At 34.1% G+C, this 21,446-nt stretch overlaps 1 protein-coding gene and 1 long non-coding RNA gene across 3 annotated transcripts in view; one reads left to right on the top strand and one right to left on the bottom strand.

Annotated features, from left to right (window-relative positions):
• LOC111062307 (calcium release-activated calcium channel protein 1) overlaps positions 1-21,446 on the bottom strand; it is a 38,868-nt gene that overhangs the window by 16,817 nt on the left and 605 nt on the right. The window contains exons 1-2 of one of the 2 annotated variants that reach the window (XM_022350003.2): positions 20,224-20,656; positions 1,953-2,024 (exon numbers count right to left, since the gene is read on the bottom strand). In XM_022350003.2, coding sequence (XP_022205695.1) covers positions 1,953-2,024; positions 20,224-20,262 — 111 coding nt within the window. In that variant the 5' untranslated portion in view covers positions 20,263-20,656. Of the gene's footprint in view, positions 1-1,952; positions 2,025-20,223; positions 20,657-21,446 lie in introns of those variants that run through there. The other variant, XM_022350011.2, reaches the window with a different exon arrangement.
• LOC120353412 lies at positions 4,490-20,304 on the top strand. The gene is made up of 3 exons (XR_005572365.1): positions 4,490-4,710; positions 17,570-17,820; positions 20,061-20,304. It is a non-coding gene; the product is annotated as an uncharacterized LOC120353412 (long non-coding RNA).

The raw sequence follows: 21,446 nt of genomic DNA, 5'->3' as shown, positions 1-21,446 counted from the left end.
TTGAATTTTTTTAGTAGACCAATACTATCTCATGGTTACCAACGCTCATTTCATTGAGTATGAGTAATCCTAATCAAACTGTTGAAAGTAGTTGTTTTCTATCTGGTTTCCACCACTATTGGTAATTTTTTCAGAATAAATATTGTTTTGGAAGTACCTATTCTTTCATACTTTCATTGAATTACATTTTTCATACTTCACTTCAGATTTTAGAGCATTGGTATTCAATCTTGGTTCAATAAATTTAATGCAGATTCAGAATTTGAATCAACAATACCTTTGAAATATATGGAAGAAAAAACTAAAGAGGTGATAGCCTACCGTAGTAAATGTTCAAACTAAAGACGCAGCCCTACATTGTGGTTACATGAATTCATTTTCTTAACCTTCCGGGACGCGCGCCTATTTTTGTAACACGAGGACGCGCGCGTTGTACTTTATACAACACTTGGTTTCTTCATTAAAATAGCTACTATATCAATTTATATGTGCAACTTTTACCATTATTTTCATTACAAGATTATTTTTGAATGTTCGTATGATATTTTTAGTATGTTTTGGATTTTTAATAATTATTAGAGGGAACAAAAAAATAATGGTTATGTTAGAAAACTTTTAATACACAATAGTAAAAACTCCGTACAGAAACATACCATTCATTCAATGTTTAAAGCTCTTTTTTATTTCTTAATTAATTTTTGTTTGTTCAGGCCACTTCAGTTCTATTCGATTGTGAACAATCTCGCTCTCTTTTGAATTGAGGTGCTAAAGATACAATATGCTAGTTAGTGCAATATAAAATCTCATAAATGATATCAAGGCTGATAACTGATGAAAGTGCTTCAACTCCATCTTTTGCATTCTTAGCCACCTTCTTAGCCACCAGGGAGAATTTTTATAATTTTTTTATTCTTAGTCTTGCTGGTTGTTTCTACTTCAGACGCACACCAGATTGTTTCATCATCCTTCCCAAGAATAAACTCAATATCATCATGTTCGGGAGAATTTTCATCAACGAAATTACTGGTTTCTCATTCATTTCCATTGCCACCTTCTACTTCACTATCATCCGAAAATTCGTTGTATTCTATCACTTCCTCACTGTCATCTGAAAAGTCAATGTTTTGCTCATCTTCTGAACCACTTTCATTGAGGAGTCGGTCTGTTTCACTTGTTCTTAGAACATCTGACATCACGAAAATTGTCAAAACTGTTTATAATTAACAAAATTAATAATAACTCATCTGAAACTAACGGTGAAATCACACTCACTTTTGAAAAATGGACCACTAGACTTCAAACTTTACACTAAGCTTAGACGCGCGCGATGTAAAAAGTACAACATTTCTGACACCGGTCTCTTCAACACTGAATAGGGTATGACCAGTGATTGATAGTAATGCAATATTTTGTCTAAGGGCGGAGTTAGATGTCGCAGAGGAATACTTGAAGTTTACCAACCTCACGGATGTGAATTTCTCAATTAAAACGAAAAACTTTCTGACTGTTGTACTTTTTACAACGGCGCGCGTCCCGGAAGGTTAATGTTAGCAAGTTTAGTGTTTAATGTTTATTCAGTTTCTTCATATTTCCATTTTTATATTAAACATTTGTGAAATAAAACTGACTTTTCATTCTATGATTAACAATGAGATTAACTATTTTAGTGCCAAATGTACACATTTTATATTTTATACACATCTTTTTCAATATTATTTTCCTTTACTAGTTTATTATTACAAGCTTGAAAAGTTTTTTTTCGTATTCTCATATGGAAAAGTTTTATTTGTGACAATCTGTTTTTGGGAGAAAACTGGAAGGTGAGTAAAATTTACTCATAGTTGTTACCTTTAAGTGCCTTTCATGGAACTTAACATTTCTAGGGTTAATGGAAAATATTAATAAAAAGCAAACATTAAAATTATGTATTGCTAATAGTTTATGATAATTACCTGCACTGCTCGATTTTCCGGAACATTGTTCTGTGGAGTCGGATTGGATCCCAGCAAAGTGTCAGCCAGACACTGAAATAAAGCGAACTTCATGAGATAAATTGAAAAAAAAAATAACCAGTATACATGCTAAATACTTGAAAAAACCTTTCAAGTATTCATGAAGATTTTTGTGATGAAAATAAATAAAGTAGGTAGTTTTTCAAACAACACATTCCCTATGACATAAATCCTATAAAGCAATCAAGGAAGGATAATTTTGTATGCAAATTGAGAAATGCGTAAATTTTAAAAGTAGGATCATTATCAAGAGTAATGTTAGGACAAACATTTTTGCTGTAATGTGTAGGCCTACAGAGAACATGAACACTTATTTTTTCATGAAGAAATCATACAAATGTTTCTTATCAGCTCAAAATATTCAAAGCTTATCACTTCTACAAGAGTGCATGAATCCGTACGTATGCAATTGCATTACCGATAGGGAAACGACAGGCTTTGAAAAATACATTAACACCTCTTGTATTGAACTGAATCGATGGATCCAATTCAGAATTTTATTATTTTTCTTTACTTTAATAAGTTTAACAATCTTTCTAGCATTCCTTAATAGGCTACTAAAATATCCGGTCATCATGTTCATTGCCTGTTTTTTAATAATTTGAGCTTTTCTATACCGTAGCTTGATTTACAAAGTTGAGATAGCCTACTTGTGAAGGGATGTATATATATTGTTTGGAAAACGTTGAATAATTATTATTATTTGATAATCATATTATATGAACTTGACCACGACATAATACTTAGCTCATCGCTCATGAAAGTGAAATTCAAGCTAATAACAATACAACACCTATCATTTGAATTCCAGACACTTTTTTGTTTTATAGTGGGAAAAATGTTGCACTGTAGAATTTGTAGTTGAAATTACATTTTCCAAAATGGTTGTGAAAATTTTAAGGCCCGTTGTTAAAATTTTAATGATACTCCGTTTAAACGGAGAAATGTCAGCTGTTTGTTTGAACCTTATATAAAACACATTATGATAAATGCAACATATCTATCAGTGAACATGGTTTAACGTTAAACGTAGTGTTAGCATAGGGCCCTAAAGCTGCGTTTACATCGGAGTTAATAACACGAGTTATTAACAAAAGTTATCAACTTGACTGAATCGTCAAAAATTTATCTTAACAAAAGTTAATGACTTGTGTTTTTAACAGAAAAATTCCTTGTTGTTGACAAGATTATGTTATAAATTAATTAATTTATTGACTTCCATATGATTTCATTTAATGAGAGTATTCATATAATATAACAGCCGGGATAGAAAATCTCTTCAAAATAATTTAAATTGAAACAGGTATGTGATCATTAACATCTGATCGAATATAGCAAGATTCGCATCAATATATGTCAGCATTATTCCAATGGGGAGTATTGATGCTATTATTAAGAAATGCTGACTGTTTGAAGTGAATATCAACAAGCTGCATACACAGGCGAGTTATTAACTTGACTGAATCATCAAAAATATTTCTCTTAACAAAAGTTAATAACTTGTCTTTTCAAAGGATAATTCCTGGTTATTAACAATATTTATGTTATCCATCGAGAGTGGGTAACTTTTGTTAATAACAGGGTTTTCTCTTCCCCGCAACACCCTCGCACAGCACACACTGCTACACATAGCGCGCCAGTGTTCCCAAAGACCTTAAAGATTAAGAGACCTTATCTCTTTAAGGTCTTTGAGTGTTCCCTACCAACTACAGCAGCAGGTGAAGCACGTAAACACATGATTGTGTTTGTCTATTTTGTGGATGTGGAGATCTATTGCTGACCTGAACAGACTGTTTTTGTATATTTTTCAATAAATAGATTGGAAGGTGAATGGAAGCAGGATCAAGTAATTAATTTGATAACGCTCTATCGTGAGCACCCGGTGCTATGGGACCCGACTAATGTTTTAGATATTTCGATATTTAAAATAAATATCCTAAACTTGTAGACGAGTCCCCTGTGGCTAAAAACCGCAAAGTGACTGCAAGTCTTTCTTTCACTGGAATGGCTTTTCTGTAGTTGGTGTCCTTTTTCCCAATTCTGTGCCCCAGTTGTCCGATCAAACACTCAACATCACAGCTGGTCATGCGGAGGAAATTCTTAATGCTTCCGTCGCACCTTAGCTCGCCTGAAAGAGGGTCACGATCATCTTCATGCAGATCTTTTAACATAGCACTCCCACTTTACCCAGTCATCCTTGCTCTGAGGGACGGTCTAACCCAGTATCTCCTACGTCCCCTTTGAACAGAGGTAGCCAATACAACGCACGCAGCTGCAGCGAGAACAACGCCTTCATCTCGCATCATTGTCTCATCTAGAACCCCATGAGCGTTGATATGGAGTGACTTTGAAATTCTTGCTAGAGCTTGTGGGAAGATCCCGACTTTTCATTTCTTTCAGATGATTGATTTTCTTTCAATGATATGATGAATACAGCTGACTGAAACGTTATAAACTTTTTTGATATCAAAACTAGCAGCTAAAATAAAATGTTATTAACATGTTAATTACTTTTGTTACCAACATCAAATAATAACAAACATGTTGAAAACATTTGTTATTAACTCCGGTGTAAACGCAGCTTAAGATATTTTATCTATGAAACTCAGAAAACATCTTAATGGCTCAAATCTTAGTGTGTGTGTGCTGATTTATAATAGTGAGCCTGATATGAATGAATCATTAGCACACTTTTCTGGTAAGAATCTATCTAGACTATCTATTCTAATATTTGCAGACTATGATCTGTCATAAAAATCTTGCTAATTGAACTCTATTTCAAAAACTCCTGTTTCAATATGTCAATAGATTATTCTTTGTACTTGTTTTTAAACAGAACAGTAATAAATATTGTCCTCTTTGAGTGATTGTCTATGAATGTGAAAATTCGTTGTGATACTTGTTGAACTTGAAATAGTCTACTTTGTTAGAGCTCTACTGTGAATTACATCACCATTCAGTTCAAATGTGTATTTTGAAGGAAAACTTTAAAACAATTTCACGATCATTGAAAAACTAATAGTTCTTGCAAACTTCACATTCTATTCTTCAATCTTCTTTCACAATATTACTTTGTGATGATGGCTTTTGGAATGTTATGTCTCAACACAATTTAGTTTATTGGTTATTCTATTCTTTTTGAAAAAATCATCAAATTATTCATAAATCATTATAATATCTTCAAAAAAACACGATGAATACTATTATTCTCATATTTTAATACCAATAATTTTATATAGCCTATTAGATTTTATAGTGGAAATAATTAAAAATTTAATCGGCCAATTCTGTTCTCCTACCCAATGTGGGTATGTAGGTCTGATCATATTATACGGTATGAAAATTATAAGATTCACATGAACATATTTTTTATTGATTTCATGGAACATAAAAATAACCATGCATTCTTTGCAGTAAACTGTTAACAAGTTTTCAAACAACATTGATTGCAATAAATAATGTTGTGAATCTTTTTGTTATTTTGACTGTAAGTCAATCAATATATTCGACACATATAAATTTGTTAGAGATACATATAAAATAATGTGTCAGTGGGACAGAACCTTAGAAACGATTAGACTGAAACTCACTCCCTTGAACTAAACTCTTCAAAGACAATAGCTCTTTTTTAAAAGCTTTAATAGCCAATTACGATACCTGATACTGTATAGGTAGGTAGTACGAGTGTGAGTTTGAGACAAAAGGTTTTGGGATGGGTGCTACTACTGTACTCAAAGTGATGAGGAGATAGATAAACATTGTAACAAAAAAATGTCTAGTTTTATTTTCTCTCTCATATTTTGAAATAGTGGACGAAGAAAAAAATCCTCATGTATATGACTGCTAGTCTGTTAGAAGATGATTATCATCAAAAATGTTCATCGTATATATGGATACAGAGACATAAGCTACGAGAATATCATAGCCTTAAGATCGGCTAAATAATAACAGCAGTTGCAATTTATATCATCAGTAAGTTATACACCCGCAATTAAGCCCCATTGGTTTTACAATATGAACCTAATAAAATAAATTGTTCAACTTCAATCCATGCCCATTTGATAGCTTTAAGATGTATTATAATAACACATATCCTATAATATGTATGAACTTGTCTTTCATTTTCTGGTACATTATCTGAACTAAACTGGACGGATATTAACTTGAAATTTTGAATATAGATTCTTAATTAACCGAGGATGATTCCAGACCTATTTCAAACTCTTCAAGATTCCACTCGGTCAAGTTTTCAGTTCGTCAAGTTTTAAAATAGGCCCCTGAGAGCACGGGATACCTGCTAGTAGAATATAAAATAATGTTAATTTTCATAGTGAAAGTTCTAAAGAATGGTAGCAATGCCACAGCGATATTCTCAGGATATTTTCTGAACTTGTCAACTGGAATCTGTCTAATATTGGAATAATTTTTTGAGGAAAATCGCCTGAATATATAGCCTTATAGCCTACTTCCTATAAAATATTCTTCCAAAAAGCAAAATTGATGGAATAACATGACCTGAAACTATGATAACTATTAGGCCGAATAGTACGATATTGGAGCTGCGAAGATTCTTCTTTCCTGGCAATAAATTAAACTTCAAATGTTAAACATTTGTAACTTGAATTCTGACTGTCTCAACAGTCAGTCTGTATCATAACTGTCTTTAACATTTCTACAACAACTAATAGCCTCTAAAGTTATTTGTTCGTCTGCATCAGTTGAATTTTTTAAAATGTTAATTCATAGTTCTTGGAAGAGCTTACGACAGTTTAAAAGTCTATATGCTAACGGCGGAGCAAGCAGGAAAGAATAAAATCTAACAGAATAAGGCAAGGAATCAAAAATCAACTTCCACTTCCCAATGCAAATGCGTGTCTTGTTTAGTGACTCTTTCAGTAAACTTGTTTGACATTATGTTAATCCTGACATCCGAATGAATAATGGCGTACCGTATATTTATTGTGTATGTCTGATTGTAGAAGCCATAAGTTGAACAGTGAGAACAAGCCATTATTAGTTTTGTTTTTGTTGCATTCGAATATTGTGAATGGAAACTACTTTATTTTGACGTAAATTTGGATGAAAAAATCGTTATATACATCCAGTACTTACTAGAGCTATAACGTTGTACAAAATCACTTGGCATTTTCATGAATAGAAAAACTACTGATGATAATATGTATAATTATTCTTATTAAGGAATTGGAATACCGCCGTATAAATTAAAACGTTTTATTTGATGAAAATTTTCCTACCTTTGGCCTCTTTAAGACTTCAAAAGGTGGTAGGTATATTACTTTCCTTGCCCTATTACCATAGGTATAAGTAGAAGTATTGCTTTCCGAAAAAATTAAGGTACCTCAATTTCTATACGTTTCAAGGTCCCCTGAGTCCAAAAAAGTAGTTTTTGGGTATTGGGTCTGTATGTGTGTGTGTGTGTGTGTGTGTGTGTGTGTGTGTGTGTGTGTGTGTGTGTGGTGTGTGTGTGTGTGTGTGTGTGTGTACACGATATCTCATCTTCCAATTAACGGAATGACTTGAAATTTGGAACTTAAGGTCCTTACAATATAAGGATCCGACACGAACAATTTCGATCAAATGCAATTCAAGATGGCGGCTAAAATGACAAAAATGTTGTCAAAAACAGAGTTTTTCGCGATTTTCTCAAAAACGGCTCCAACGATTTTGATTAAATTCATACCTAGAATAGTCATTGATAAGCTCTATCAACTGCCACAAGTCCCATATCTGTAAAAATTTCAGAAGCTCCACCCCATCTATGCAAAGTTTGATTTTAGATTCCCAATTATCAGGCTTCAGATACAATTTAAACAAAAAAATTTCAGTGAAAAAGATTGACCATTAAAATCTCTACAATTAATGTTCAGTAACATTTTCACCTAAAATTGAAAATAAGGTCGAAATTTGAGAAAATTTTATTATCCAATTGCAAACTGTTGGCAACTGTTGATTCTATTAAATGATTCACTATGAAGAGATAGCAGACCTCGTATGTCTCCAGCGTTATTGTCCTGTCACCAGCTGGCTCAGATCTTTGTTTATAAGTAGTAGACTTGAGATGCGCGTGCACTCTAGCGTCAGGTGATCAATTTTCATAACGGCAAGGAAAGTTGTGTGAGTGCGCCACACCAGATTTTTGTAATAGAGAATATTTTTGATTGATAAAGATTTTTCTTCAAATATGTTCTTTGAAAGTACGAGTACATGGTGTCCAATATAATATAAAACGAATTACAAAGTTGCAACTGAGAATAAACTGGAAAAATAGATATAGAAATACATTGTATAACACTGTTTTATTTTTGTCACATCCACATTCATCAGACATTTATACAGGACTGCAGTTTCGTGTTGAAACCAACACATCTTCAGCTGCTCCACAATTGTCATCCAACACATTTTATCAAATACATTGCACTCACACAATCAAAGAGGGTGGATAAAAATGAGTAAACTATTCTATTAGGCTTATTAGGTCTACTAAGTTTCAAAAGAGATCTCAACTTTACGGTAGGTCTAACTTTTTCTCCTTCTTCTTTTTCTTTTCCCCTTCTGCCATTACTGCGTAGGGGTCCGTGCCTCAGCCCATCTCTTCCACGCTTCCCGATCCTCAGCCATTCTTCTCATTTCCCTCATGGAACTTCCTCTCTCTCGACCCAGGCCTTCGAGGTAGCACTCCCAATTTATTCACGGTCTACCTTTCCTCCGTTTTCCCCGTTTTCCTTCTCTCCTGGCCTCCACCACTTTCTTTACCCCTCTACATTCCTCCATCCTGGTGACATGACCGAACCATTTGAGGTGTTTCCATTTTACATCCTCACTCAGCGCCTTCCTCCCCACCTTCTGTCTTACCCTCTCATCCTTCATTTATCTCTTCTCGTTTTGCCTACCAATTTTCTCAGGAATCTCATTTCTGTAGTAGTTATCCCACTCCAATGGTTTTTGAAGGTAACCCAGCTCTTACTTCCATACATGAGTGTAGGAGCAGTAAGGGCTGGAGAGTAAGGGCATGCCATATCTCCTCAATCCTGCCAATTCCTCTTCTTCCCATATCAATTCTTCTTCCATTTTTCTTTGAAACATATCTCTCCTTTCAGGCTTCCTCAGTTCTTCAGTTTTAACTTTCACGTATATCTTGCTTCTCCTTGCTTTCAGTAGGCTATGCTAGATTTTGTATCTATCTCAAGTAATTTGTAATCTGTGCAGAGCTCTGCACCTCTAATAAACTGAACATCACAGATGGCATAATTTTTTGTATGTCTTGTGTGCACCATATAATCGATTGTTCTTTCTGCTTGCCTTGTGCCGAGTACGTTATTTGGTGTATTCTTTTGTGGTTATAGAATGTGTTATCAATCATCAGAATATTTTATATACAGACATCAACTATTCTCTCTCCATTATCATTAATGATTCTGTCTTCAGCAAATTTTTCCATACATCCCTGTCCTCTAACCATGTCACGTCCTACTCTTTAATTCCAGTCTCCCATTATTATTATAACATGTCTGCTTCGTTCTCTTGCTTCATCCATTTCATTACGTAATTGCTCATGAAACGCGTCCTTTTCAGCGGGATCATGATCATCTGTTGGAACATAGATCTGGATTATAATCACCTTCTCCTCCATTACTGAATCAACATACATCAGCCTTGGGATTATTTCTTGCTACCCGCATACTTTCTTGTCTAGTTCTTCAGAAGTTACTATTCCAACTCCTTCTCGCTCGTCTTGCTCTATATATCCACTCTTTTGAGAATCTTAGACAAAAGCCCTTTTCCAGCTCCTTTCTTGTCTCGTCCCTCCTTTTTTGTTTCGCATGAGTTCAACCTTATCATTAAATTTCCTCTATTAACTCCACCACCTCCCCACTCAAAGTAATCACATTCCATGTACCAAATCGTATCTTGTTGCGTGTCCTGTTATTATTCTAATTCGATCTCCGAGACTCCTCTTACTTCTCTGAATCCCTGAATTCAAGTGTGCGGGTGATTTGCCCAGCGACACCGAGTCCCTTTCGGGACGGGGGTTTCTTTTAGTCGCTTCCTACGACAAGCAGGGATACTGTGTGGGTGTATTCTGGTCTTGAAGTTTTTTTCAGATGGTCTCCTCTATAACCCACAGGGGTCCAACTATCTTTTCAAAACTACTACTCTCACAATAGAACTCTTCTGTCAAATATTTTCAATTTTGCATCCATTATAGTATATATTCGTCTGAATATGGATCAGTTGCTTCATATTTTCAATTTCTTGTTAATTTTTATCAGTTTATCCATAGTAATTAACAAGAAGAGTACCTATAAATTAATATCAATGATAAAACTATTGTGAAGCCTACGTACTATTCCCTATGTTATTATTGACACACAAAAATAAAATAGTCGTGAGAAAGAAAACTGCTGATGAACGCGAATAAGACCGTCACTCCATTGTTCTATTGTCTCGGCTGCTTGGCTGAGCCTGGCTGGAGGGATCAAATAACCGACTGGTTTGTTCTTTCGTCTGTCCGCTAGGCGTAACTACGCCGACCATTGCTGGGTGGGAGGTGTTACTGCGGCCGCTCGCATTCCCACCAACGCTGCTATTATTTGCTGTCTCAGCGCCTAGTCCGATTCAGCCAAGCAACCAGCCTGCACTGCGGAGCTAGGTTAAGGGCTGGAGAGTAAGGGCATGCCATATCTCCTCAATCCTGCCAATTCCTCTTCTTCCCATATCAATTCTTCTTCCATTTTTCTTTGAAACATATCTCTCCTTTCAGGCTTCCTCAGTTCTTCAGTTTTAACTTTTACATATATTTTGCTTCTCCTTGCTTTCAGTAGGCTATGCTAGATTTTGTATCTATCTCAAGTAATTTGTAATCTGTGCAGAGCTCTGCACCTCTAATAACCTGAACATCACAGATGGCATAATTTTTTGTATGTCTTGTGTGCACCATATAATCGATTGTTCTTTCTGCTTGCCTTGTGCAGAGTACGTTATTTGGTGTATTCTTTTGTGGTTATAGAATGTGTTATCAATCATCAGAATATTTTATATACAGACATCAACTATTCTCTCTCCATTATCATTAATGATTCTGTCTTCAGCAAATTTTTCCATACATCCCTGTCCTCTAACCATGTCACGTCCTACTCTTTAATTCCAGTCTCCCATTATTATTATAACATGTCTGCTTCGTTCTCTTGCTTCATCCATTTCATTACGTAATTGCTCATGAAACGCGTCCTTTTCAGCGGGATCATGATCATCTGTTGGAACATAGATCTGGATTATAATCACCTTCTCCTCCATTACTGAATCAACATACATCAGCCTTGGGATTATTTCTTGCTACCCGCATACTTTCTTGTCTAGTTCTTCAGAAGTTACTATTCCAACTCCTTCTCGCTCGTCTTGCTCTATATATCCACTCTTTTGAGAATCTTAGACAAAAGCCCTTTTCCAGCTCCTTTCTTGTCTCGTCCCTCCTTTTTTGTTTCGCATGAGTTCAACCTTATCATTAAATTTCCTCTATTAACTCCACCACCTCCCCACTCAAAGTAATCACATTCCATGTACCAAATCGTATCTTGTTGCGTGTCCTGTTATTATTCTAATTCGATCTCCGAGACTCCTCTTACTTCTCTGAATCCCTGAATTCAAGTGTGCGGGTGATTTGCCCAGCGACACCGAGTCCCTTTCGGGACGGGGGTTTCTTTTAGTCGCTTCCTACGACAAGCAGGGATACTGTGTGGGTGTATTCTGGTCTTGAAGTTTTTTCAGATGGTCTCCTCTAACCCACAGGGGTCCAACTATCTTTTCAAAACTACTACTCTCACAATAGAACTCTTCTGTCAAATATTTTCAATTTTGCATCCATTATAGTATATATTCGTCTGAATATGGATCAGTTGCTTCATATTTTCAATTTCTTGTTAATTTTTATCAGTTTATCCATAGTAATTAACAAGAAGAGTACCTATAAATTAATATCAATGATAAAACTATTGTGAAGCCTACGTACTATTCCCTATGTTATAAATGCATACGTTATAAATTATGGTAGTAAGACTTACCGATAAGATTGTAAATAAGGTACCGGTAGGCTACTTATTTATTCTGATAGGTGCAGTGATGCTGGTTAAAGGACCTTGGTCTTCAATGTACCTCTGCATTTCGTTTTATTGCATACTGTCAGGTGTTAAATAAATAAATACATCTGATAACCGTGAATAATGGATTCCAGTTCCAAGAAATTCTAATAAATAAAATACAAACAAATTCAAAGCTCAAAGTGAGGAGCAAGTACAGTGGAACGATTCTGCATAACAGTTCCTATAAATTCAGGTTCATGAATGTATCTATCGATTTATTGATTACATAAGAATACCTATCAACAGCGATTTTCAAACCTCTCCTATGAACCGTAATGAGAACTATAGAAACCTAACCACTTTATAGATGAGAAATAAATCAGAAAATATCATGTTTTCACATTGAACAGTATTGAATAGCCTTTAACAGCCTTTTATATAATAATGGTTATAGCTGATAGACATTATATTGGATTCATGAAGTCGAATTATTCGGAGTTCTACCGTATAGTAGCAGTAAGTAAGCTGTGTTGAATTGAAATGAAGATTCATAATCACATTTATCTACTACGGTACCAATTATCTGTAATAATATTTACCTGTTCGAATAAAGAAGAAAATAGAAGGATATGGACCATACTCTTGATACTTGTTATCCTCTGTGTAGTAAACTTCAGTACACAGTACTAGCACCACTATACGATAGGCTACTTAAATCATTGGTAGGGCTAGGCCTACTGTAATCTATAATAGAATAAAGGAAAGAATTTGGCTTGTACACTAGATAGGAAATTCACGAATGACGCATCATCGCACGTGTAAACTACTGGACTGAGAATATTGTTATAGGACTATTTTAAATTCTTCAAGATTTCAGTTTATCAAGTTTTTAATTAGATACCCTTGCGAAGCACGGGTATACCTGCTAGTATGTAATAAACCAACTTAAACACCGTGGTCTATCAAACCGCCCCTATATAATATTGTTAATATAATTTATTGTTCTCCTTGAAATATCTTAAATACTTGCGTATAGTACACAGAGCTTATTTGAGTATTGTTGTAAACGTGGTAATATTATATTCTAAATAAGATATATTATATAATGTGTACTCATCTCGCTATTATTCAATCTTCGCCAATAAAGAGTGAATAAAGAAATCTTTATAATACTGCGAGTGGGGGCAGAGGAATTTTATTGATTGAGTTTTTACTGAATAAAAACATAACATGTACGAAGGTATAATTATTGATAATCGCTTAGAATGATAAGTTAACATGAAGTACAGTATGAGTAATTCATGTTATCTCCATATTAGGCTATGCTATATCAAGTTTCAAATATTTTATCAAGCGAATAATATCCACTATATAATAATAATGTCGTCGAGTGACCTACCTAGCTGACTCAGGTCTGGTGTTAGCTCTCAGGTCGAAACTGATCAATTTCAGGACCTCTGACATGACTTAATGACTGTTTTTTAGGCAGCCGGGACCGACAGCTTAAGGTCCGAAACTCGGATCAAATATTCACTTTTTTAATGTTTTTGTCAGTTAATTTTGAAAGCTATATATTTTGATTTCTTTTTTTGTCAATGGAGCTCACAACAGTTTCAGATAGAATCAAATAGGCTAGACAATTGAGTCTCTAGTTCAATATATTGTATGGATAATACGCCACACCAAAGAATGTGAGTGTTTTTCACTTTGAAGTTAAATAAAAATACAATAGTAATAATATCTGTAAGTGAAAACAAGATGGATAACCAACAACGGATAAAAATTTATTCAGCTGTAGGTTTCTATATGCATACAACATGTTAATGTAGCTTCTACATTGAAATACAGCATTCCAAACCGCTCAAGGATATAAAGGTATTACTTTCACTAGGTTGGATTAACACGTAGCTGTAAGAATGATTATAAAACCACATCTATATGTAAGCTTATCAGCCTATAAACAGTATACAATGAAGACAAGTAGACCTGAATGAACTAGATGCTAATTATAGTTTCTTTGTCATTCCTATATTGTTGAATGGAGTTTCTGAGAGGAATGTAAGACTGATACTGCGTATATAAAGGTATCATGATTGACTACTAATTTGACCTTCGATATTATTGATTAGTGAATAGAGCTCTGGAGCATGTTGTAAATATTGGAGGCTGTTTCAAGACTATATGATTGATAAATTATGATGGAAAATTAAAAAACTCACCCATGTCTATTTGATTCTCTGTGAGCCTGTTGTGAGCTCCATTATTACAGAAGGAGATCAAAACATATAGCTTCAAAAAGCAACAAAAATAGTGGATATCATTCTCCTGATGAATAATGTTTAACTCCATACTTCAATATAATTGACAAACTGAATCTCTCTGGAATCTATATGGAGATCCTGGATCTCGGGATCATGGAAACCCTGATAAAAACTCCTTTAATAGGAAAAACTAGAAACTAGAGAACGAATCACTTGGAACCCTAGTAGATCTATGAAGACTAGTAGGAAAATCAACTTAACCTTGAAAACAGCACTTTAATATTATCTTGGGGGATCCCGAACAAGGTCAGTAGGCCTATAGTATTTAAAATGACGATTAACGACCTTTTTTGCGAGGCTCCCAATTAATCGGTGGGGAGGGGTTTTTTTAATGCCTCATTGGAATTGGGCACCCCTGCTTCAATGTTAAGAATGAATATTGTAAGATGTATTTGACAGTATTAACAGTATGCCTAATCATGAATTTGAGAACGCTTTCAAAACTAAGTAATTATAATAACAAGATGTGAGGAATTCCATTGAAATTCGCTAGAAAATCCTCAATTTGTAAATTTTTCCTATAATGTCATTGGCATGGAACAATATCACTATAGACTTATCATTTAAAGCCTTTTATATAAATTATTAAAACTGAATCAATAACATATAACTTTTCATAAAAAACTGGTTTTGTACAAATCAGCTCATCCAATACCGTACGTTTATTGATTGGAAAACTCACTATTTGCGGAATCGCAAGATTCCTCTCTCCAAAGGCCGAACACAGTTATTTTTAACAATAAATCATGTCATTTCCGAGAAATTCCGTGGAAATTGATTGTTCTGCATGATTTCTGCAAGTACTCCAGCAATGAGTAAATTGAAATTGAAATTGAAATGTAATAAGTTTTCTCCAAGATTCTAGGAGTTATCATTTTTGAGAAATCCAGTACCGGTATAGTATTATCTCAATTATTTTATTTCCACTAGAGGGCGGTCATTTTATGGTATTGGGAAAAACACTTCATGAATTTCTTGAAGATTTACTAAAATAAAGAATAATATTATTTCATATCATATGTCGCATTAAACAGGATATACGATCTACGGAGTCCATTATTGCACCTCATGAATTAAAATTATTGTATAAGTTATAGGAAGTAGGAGGAAGAGCTGAAGAAGGCGAATGAATTCGTATGATGGTTCAATAGGAAAGTCTAATTAATTCGAGGATAACTCCTGGCATTTTGATTTGAATCATGCGATGTTCAGGCGTGTGCTGTCAATTCTACCAATCGAAAATAACTATTAGAAAAATAATGTATGTATTATTCACTCATTATTCTTGTTAATAAATTATAAACTTCGTGTGATTACATTCCATGTAATCACGAACAGAATAGTTGTTTGGTGATTTTTCATTGTTAGCTTGTCAAAGCTATATCAGTCAATAATAATCAAGAATCACTATTGTTTTATCTCAATGGAAAAGTTGGGATTCTTTTGAGAATCATATCATTTGAAGATGAAATCATAACAACAAGTAGTATTCAGTATTCGGTTTATTATCATGTGATGCCTACATAAGCCCCATAAACTTGCGGGAGTTCAAGCTGAGTAGTAGGAGGTGATCAATTACGGATGAGAGATCAATGAAAGGTTTCTTGTGAGTTCCAAACTATTGGAATTTGATTTCGAAGGTTGAAGCTCCCATACGACAGTAGACAGAACTGAGCACTAGCAGACACCATTTCAACGTACGAGATGAGAGAACACGGTGATTATATAATTTGTGCGATTTTATATGTGAGGATAACAACTGCCTGTGAAACAAGGGTCTTCCAAGGGATGACCAGGGTCTCCCGGGAAACTTTTCAGAGATAGCTTTCCCAAAAAGGAATTTCATGCAATAAAGTTTACCGGGAGACCATGGTCCTAAATTGGCTCAAAGCTTTGTCAATCTTACAGAAATTTATAAATAAAACGAGCTGGTTTTCTGCGTTCTGCTAAATATATACATTATAATGTTTGTGTTTTATCCACTTTCATCATCTCCTTCTTTTTCTTTTATTGCGGATGATGCCCACATAAGTTTCCTGTTTGTGCGTGGGTAATGAAAAGTAAGTTTATGAATTGATGAGATGATCAAACATCCATGCTGTCGACGGGATTAGAACCCACGAACCAGGTGGTACTAGCAGACCAAAGTTTGTACAACGCTCCTTACCATTAGACCAGACCAACCCGGCCGGCAAATTGAGCTTGTGAGAGATTAGAATTAAATTAATATTATCTTTATAATATAAGTTATAAAGCTCCAATAGGAGCTTCACAGGTTCAACTTGAAAGGACATAGATAATTTCTAGTATTTATGGCCGATTTTTCTCAAGAACGTTCTCAGCCAAGTGAGGTTTGCATGACTGGTAAACAGCTACCCGTACATTGATCATTTCCATTGGTTACTAGACAACCAAAGCGTGCTTGACTGGGAGAATTGTTTATAAATACGGGCCGTGAAACGTTTCTAATAGGTATAGCACACACTATTGCATAATAGTCTCAGCTAATGACCTAATGTGGGTGACTTGTATGGCTTTTAACAGTCTAGCGCGTCAGTCGATTAATGTTTCCATTTTGATAGTCGTCAAGTAGAACAGCCTTCATTATAGGTCAAACACAACTGTCCACTCTATTGTCTTGTTGTCTTTTTGTGTGGCCTATTCTTGTAGCTTGCGCACTTTTTCTTAGATAGAGTTAACAACAGCATTGGCGTCAAATGCTTATCTCTCAAATAACAACTATATGATTTTCCTTCCGTAATTCCTTGGAGGACTTGCTTTGATTAATCTTTGTTTGATTATTCAATGGAAATTAATTCAATTCCAAGCTTAATATGATGTGATACTCTAGAGTTCTAGACCTATTTCTGCCTCATTCCTGTTACCTCTGACATTTCTGAGATTAAGGGTCGGATCTCCTATTTGTAAATTATTCCAAATAGATCACGATTAGGATCAAGCGGTAACAGGACGGAGATTTCCAAGGATTTCACGGGCATTCTAAGCTATTTCAAGAAACGTTGCATCTGTTTTGTGAGCAGTAGTAACGCCCATGTTATCCTAGACCGTCATACTGAGGATGGAACTTTTCCAATAATAGCTAATCACTTTTCCAATAATCTCACTTACACTGTTTCAGCCTATTGCCACACAATGAGGAGACTTTGGAAATAAGAAAATACTATAGCTCCTTATTACTCCGTAGTGCTATTACGTAGAAGCATATCTGAAAACCCGGAGTACAGAAGAAATACGTTTTTTACTTCGTGTCCGGCGAGTTATCCGGGAGAAACCGGGAGTTTCCCGTGTGAGTCACCAAACGCGTTCCTGAAAATCCGAGAAAATGTTTCGGGTCTCCTTCTGTAATTGCAGCTTTTGTCAACATTGCAGGTAAACATTTTGAGTTAGTTTTCACATAAAGTAGAGTATAAATCAACATCCATCTAGTTTTGAGTCAATGTAGATAGAGTAGACGACAAACTGGTACTTTTGTAACTGATAGTTGCAGAAAGTAGTCATAGAAATGATGTAGATAGAAGAAAGTGATGCAAATATTATGTAAGTCAATGTGATTGGAAAGTAGAAATGGAACATTCATAAGTCGAAATCTACGAAGAAGTTATAATAAAATAACATGAACAAAGAGAATCTTTGCATTTTCAAACGCCGAAACTGTCATATTCCTCAACAATTTTTATTTCGAAAAAGCCGTGTGGATCGTAAATGAATAAAATACAGAAAGATTACGACAAAATTTTCAAGATATTAAATAGGTATTCAATGTCTTTTGTTTTCACTTATTTATTTTTTATCTTTTAGACTTTCATGTCACATGTCATATTTTTTCAAGGTTATTTTAGTGAAAATGTTCTGAGAGATTTTAATCGTCTTTGTAAATGCATCATTTACTGGTATTTTTGATTTGTATGCATCTTGTCACTGTTGAGAAAAACGATTCCCAATACGTATTCACATCCCTTTTTATGAGTAACTATCGAATAGATAGAACTCATATAGAAAATAATTTATAAATGTCAGTTAATGTTTATTCATTGTAGCTCAATAAATTGATTCTCTTATTCATTATTTATAATTTTGTTGTTTTATCTTTCAAAATAATTATCAATTCTAATACAAAATAAATTTCTTTTTTCGAGTACCTAATGAATTAGAATTTATAGAAATAGTCAGATTTGAATGATTTTATTCATTTATAATATTCTTAGTGAACTCTTTTGATAAAAACAGAACGAAAAAATCATTGAAAGACAGTCTCAGTTTCAAAAAGTCTCATAAGAATACCGCAAGTTTTATCTGATTGTTTATGTTTGCGAGTAGGCTTGCTGTGATTTCTTGAAATCAGTTTCATGTACCATTCATGTTTCTTCATCTTCATGAAAAAAGCTGTCATTCAGGTCTAATAATGCACATGGATCTGTTCTTAATGAACAGCATTCAAAAAATCAAATACAAATTGCAAGCTGCTTTCAATTAATGAAAAAAACTAGTTAATTCCTCTGTTTTATGTTCCAATCATTCATTCCTCCATTCTTGTGATTTTAATTGGAATTGTGATGTGCATGAATAATGAATGATCGTCATTTTTATTGATATAAGCTCATATGATTGAATATTTCTTGAGAATTGAGAAAATCCGTAGATTATAACTCTTGAATAACGACAAACTCGTTTTCACCCAATGTACTCTGCATAATACAGGATACTAAGCTATACTCAATATACACCCAGCAATATTCATAATTCATAGAAACACAAAATAATGAATTTCTATCTCTATCTATAATGTCTTCAGAATAACATTCATCTTTAGAGATTTTTTAAAACAATAATTCCAGTTATCTATGAAATAATGGGCCTATTTTACTCACATTAAATTTTCACACAATAGATATTATTTATTCGTACCTCACAGGTCAAATTGAAACAATAAGCTCATACAGAGATTATTTTCTTTATAACGTCTCTACAAAGTATTACAACAATATTAATTTGTTTAAAACCCATGAAAATTGAGTGAAAGATGTGTCATTTTCATTATATGTAACCACAAGATAACAATAAACTCCATAAAATGAGAATAATGATGACACGTCTTTTTCATGCGTTTGCCTAGTTTTTTCAGACCAAACGAAATATATAAAATGAAATCCCTCCAGGTGGCTGAAATTTCATGAAGCTGGATGCTCACTTCTAGTTCACAAGAAAATACCATGCAAGCAAACATTAATTTTTTAATCCATGAGAACAATCTTAATAATTTCTTGCAAGCCTTATCAATAACTTTTCTTTTTATTTTTATATATCTATATTGTTTCAAATAGTTGTCTACTGATCAAATACCTACGGTGTATTAAAAATATACAATCTCACATTCAACTTGAGCTATTACTTGAAATTTCATTCAATATCCTATTATAAAAAATATTGAGTATCCTAGGAAATGAATTAGAATGATTCACTATATTATTTTTTATTATCATAATAATATTATATCATTTACTATTTTGAAAGTATTCTCATCATCATTAGTTCAATGTGTTTTCAATGCATGTTATTTTTCTGGTAACAGAGATTTGGTAAAACATTCCTCTTTCTTCACTATTCAATAGGACTACTGTGAGAGCGAGCACAAATGAAGATACTGTGCTATCTGAAGTTTGAGGGTAAAAAGTGATTCCCACTTAAATAACCTTAAGCAAGCAATTACAAAACTCCAAGTACATGCATTGGAAAAATCGAAAAATGAAGAACTGTTAAGCACTAGAAACTCACTTTCAATCCATTGGAACTATAACAACTGTTCGTCACCATAATGGCACAATACTCCACACAAATAACACAAAATTTGTAAGTCTATCACATCAATAATCAATTTATTTACTCGCGTTTCGAAGCAACAACGGATTTATTTATTAGATACAATAGTTTTCTATGTAAAAACGTCTAATCCCTACCTATTATTCGGTTTACATCACCAGCAGTGATGTCAATCCCAACACTAATAAACTTACACACTCATTAACACGAACTGTAGCTATTTATGGAGCCACCAATCATTTAGGCTGTAAGTGACATTCAGAATCAGTATTTGTTACTCCGCAGAGTTGATGACATTAACGGTTTACATGTGGTCGGACACATGTTACGTTACAATGCGGCTGACGATTTGCTACTGAACAACAACTCAAGTTTAGTAGAAACGAAAGATTCAAAAAGTACGCTCGTTTAAAGTTGTTGGTACCACTCGATGGCAGGTCTACCAACCTGAACGTTCGATAGAGCTAAATTACCAGAAGAAGGCTGGTTTCATACACAATGCAACCGAAAACTATTATCTCTATAGAGATATTATTACACTCATACCAAATATACATATATGAGCTTTTACCAAAGACAATATAATTAGAATAGCTTAGCTGTATCTGTATTATGATAAAAGTGACTGGGTTGGAGTCTTGCTTCGATATATAGAGGGAGAAAATTATATCATCCACATAATGTTACACAGAATAAAATTTTCACATGTATTCACAGTATAAAAGTAACTACAGGCTCTGTGGATTTATATGGCTTGTTTAAAAGCACTGGCAGAGAAGACTACTGTAATGCTGTATTCGGTTGCACTGGGCTACTTCACCAGCATAAAATTAATGAAAAGTACTCCATTCTATCTTAAATTACCTTCCCAAGAAACTTGTTGATGAAAGGATAGGATTGAAATAATTATGGAATCTTCTGTAAAATATGTCTCAAACTTAAAACCGAAGATAAAAGGAGAATATTACTGCAACTCGAAATTTCAATGTTATAAAAAAGTGATGCTCTTGTCACTTTTGCCTTAGGATGCTCTCCACACAAGCGAAACAATGTTCATGATATAACTAGTTTGAATAATATGAATTATCTGTATTTCTTCTAGTAAGAGTAGATCGAATTCGAATTTCAATCCCATAGGCTCAGGAATATACCTAGATAAGCGATATAACTCGTGCAAG

This window comes from Nilaparvata lugens, chromosome 10 (genome assembly GCF_014356525.2).
Source record: "Nilaparvata lugens isolate BPH chromosome 10, ASM1435652v1, whole genome shotgun sequence".
Classification (NCBI taxonomy): Eukaryota; Metazoa; Arthropoda; class Insecta; order Hemiptera; family Delphacidae; genus Nilaparvata; species Nilaparvata lugens.
The sequence above is the reverse complement of the archived record's forward strand: the minus strand, read 5'-3'. Positions and strand labels throughout refer to the sequence as shown.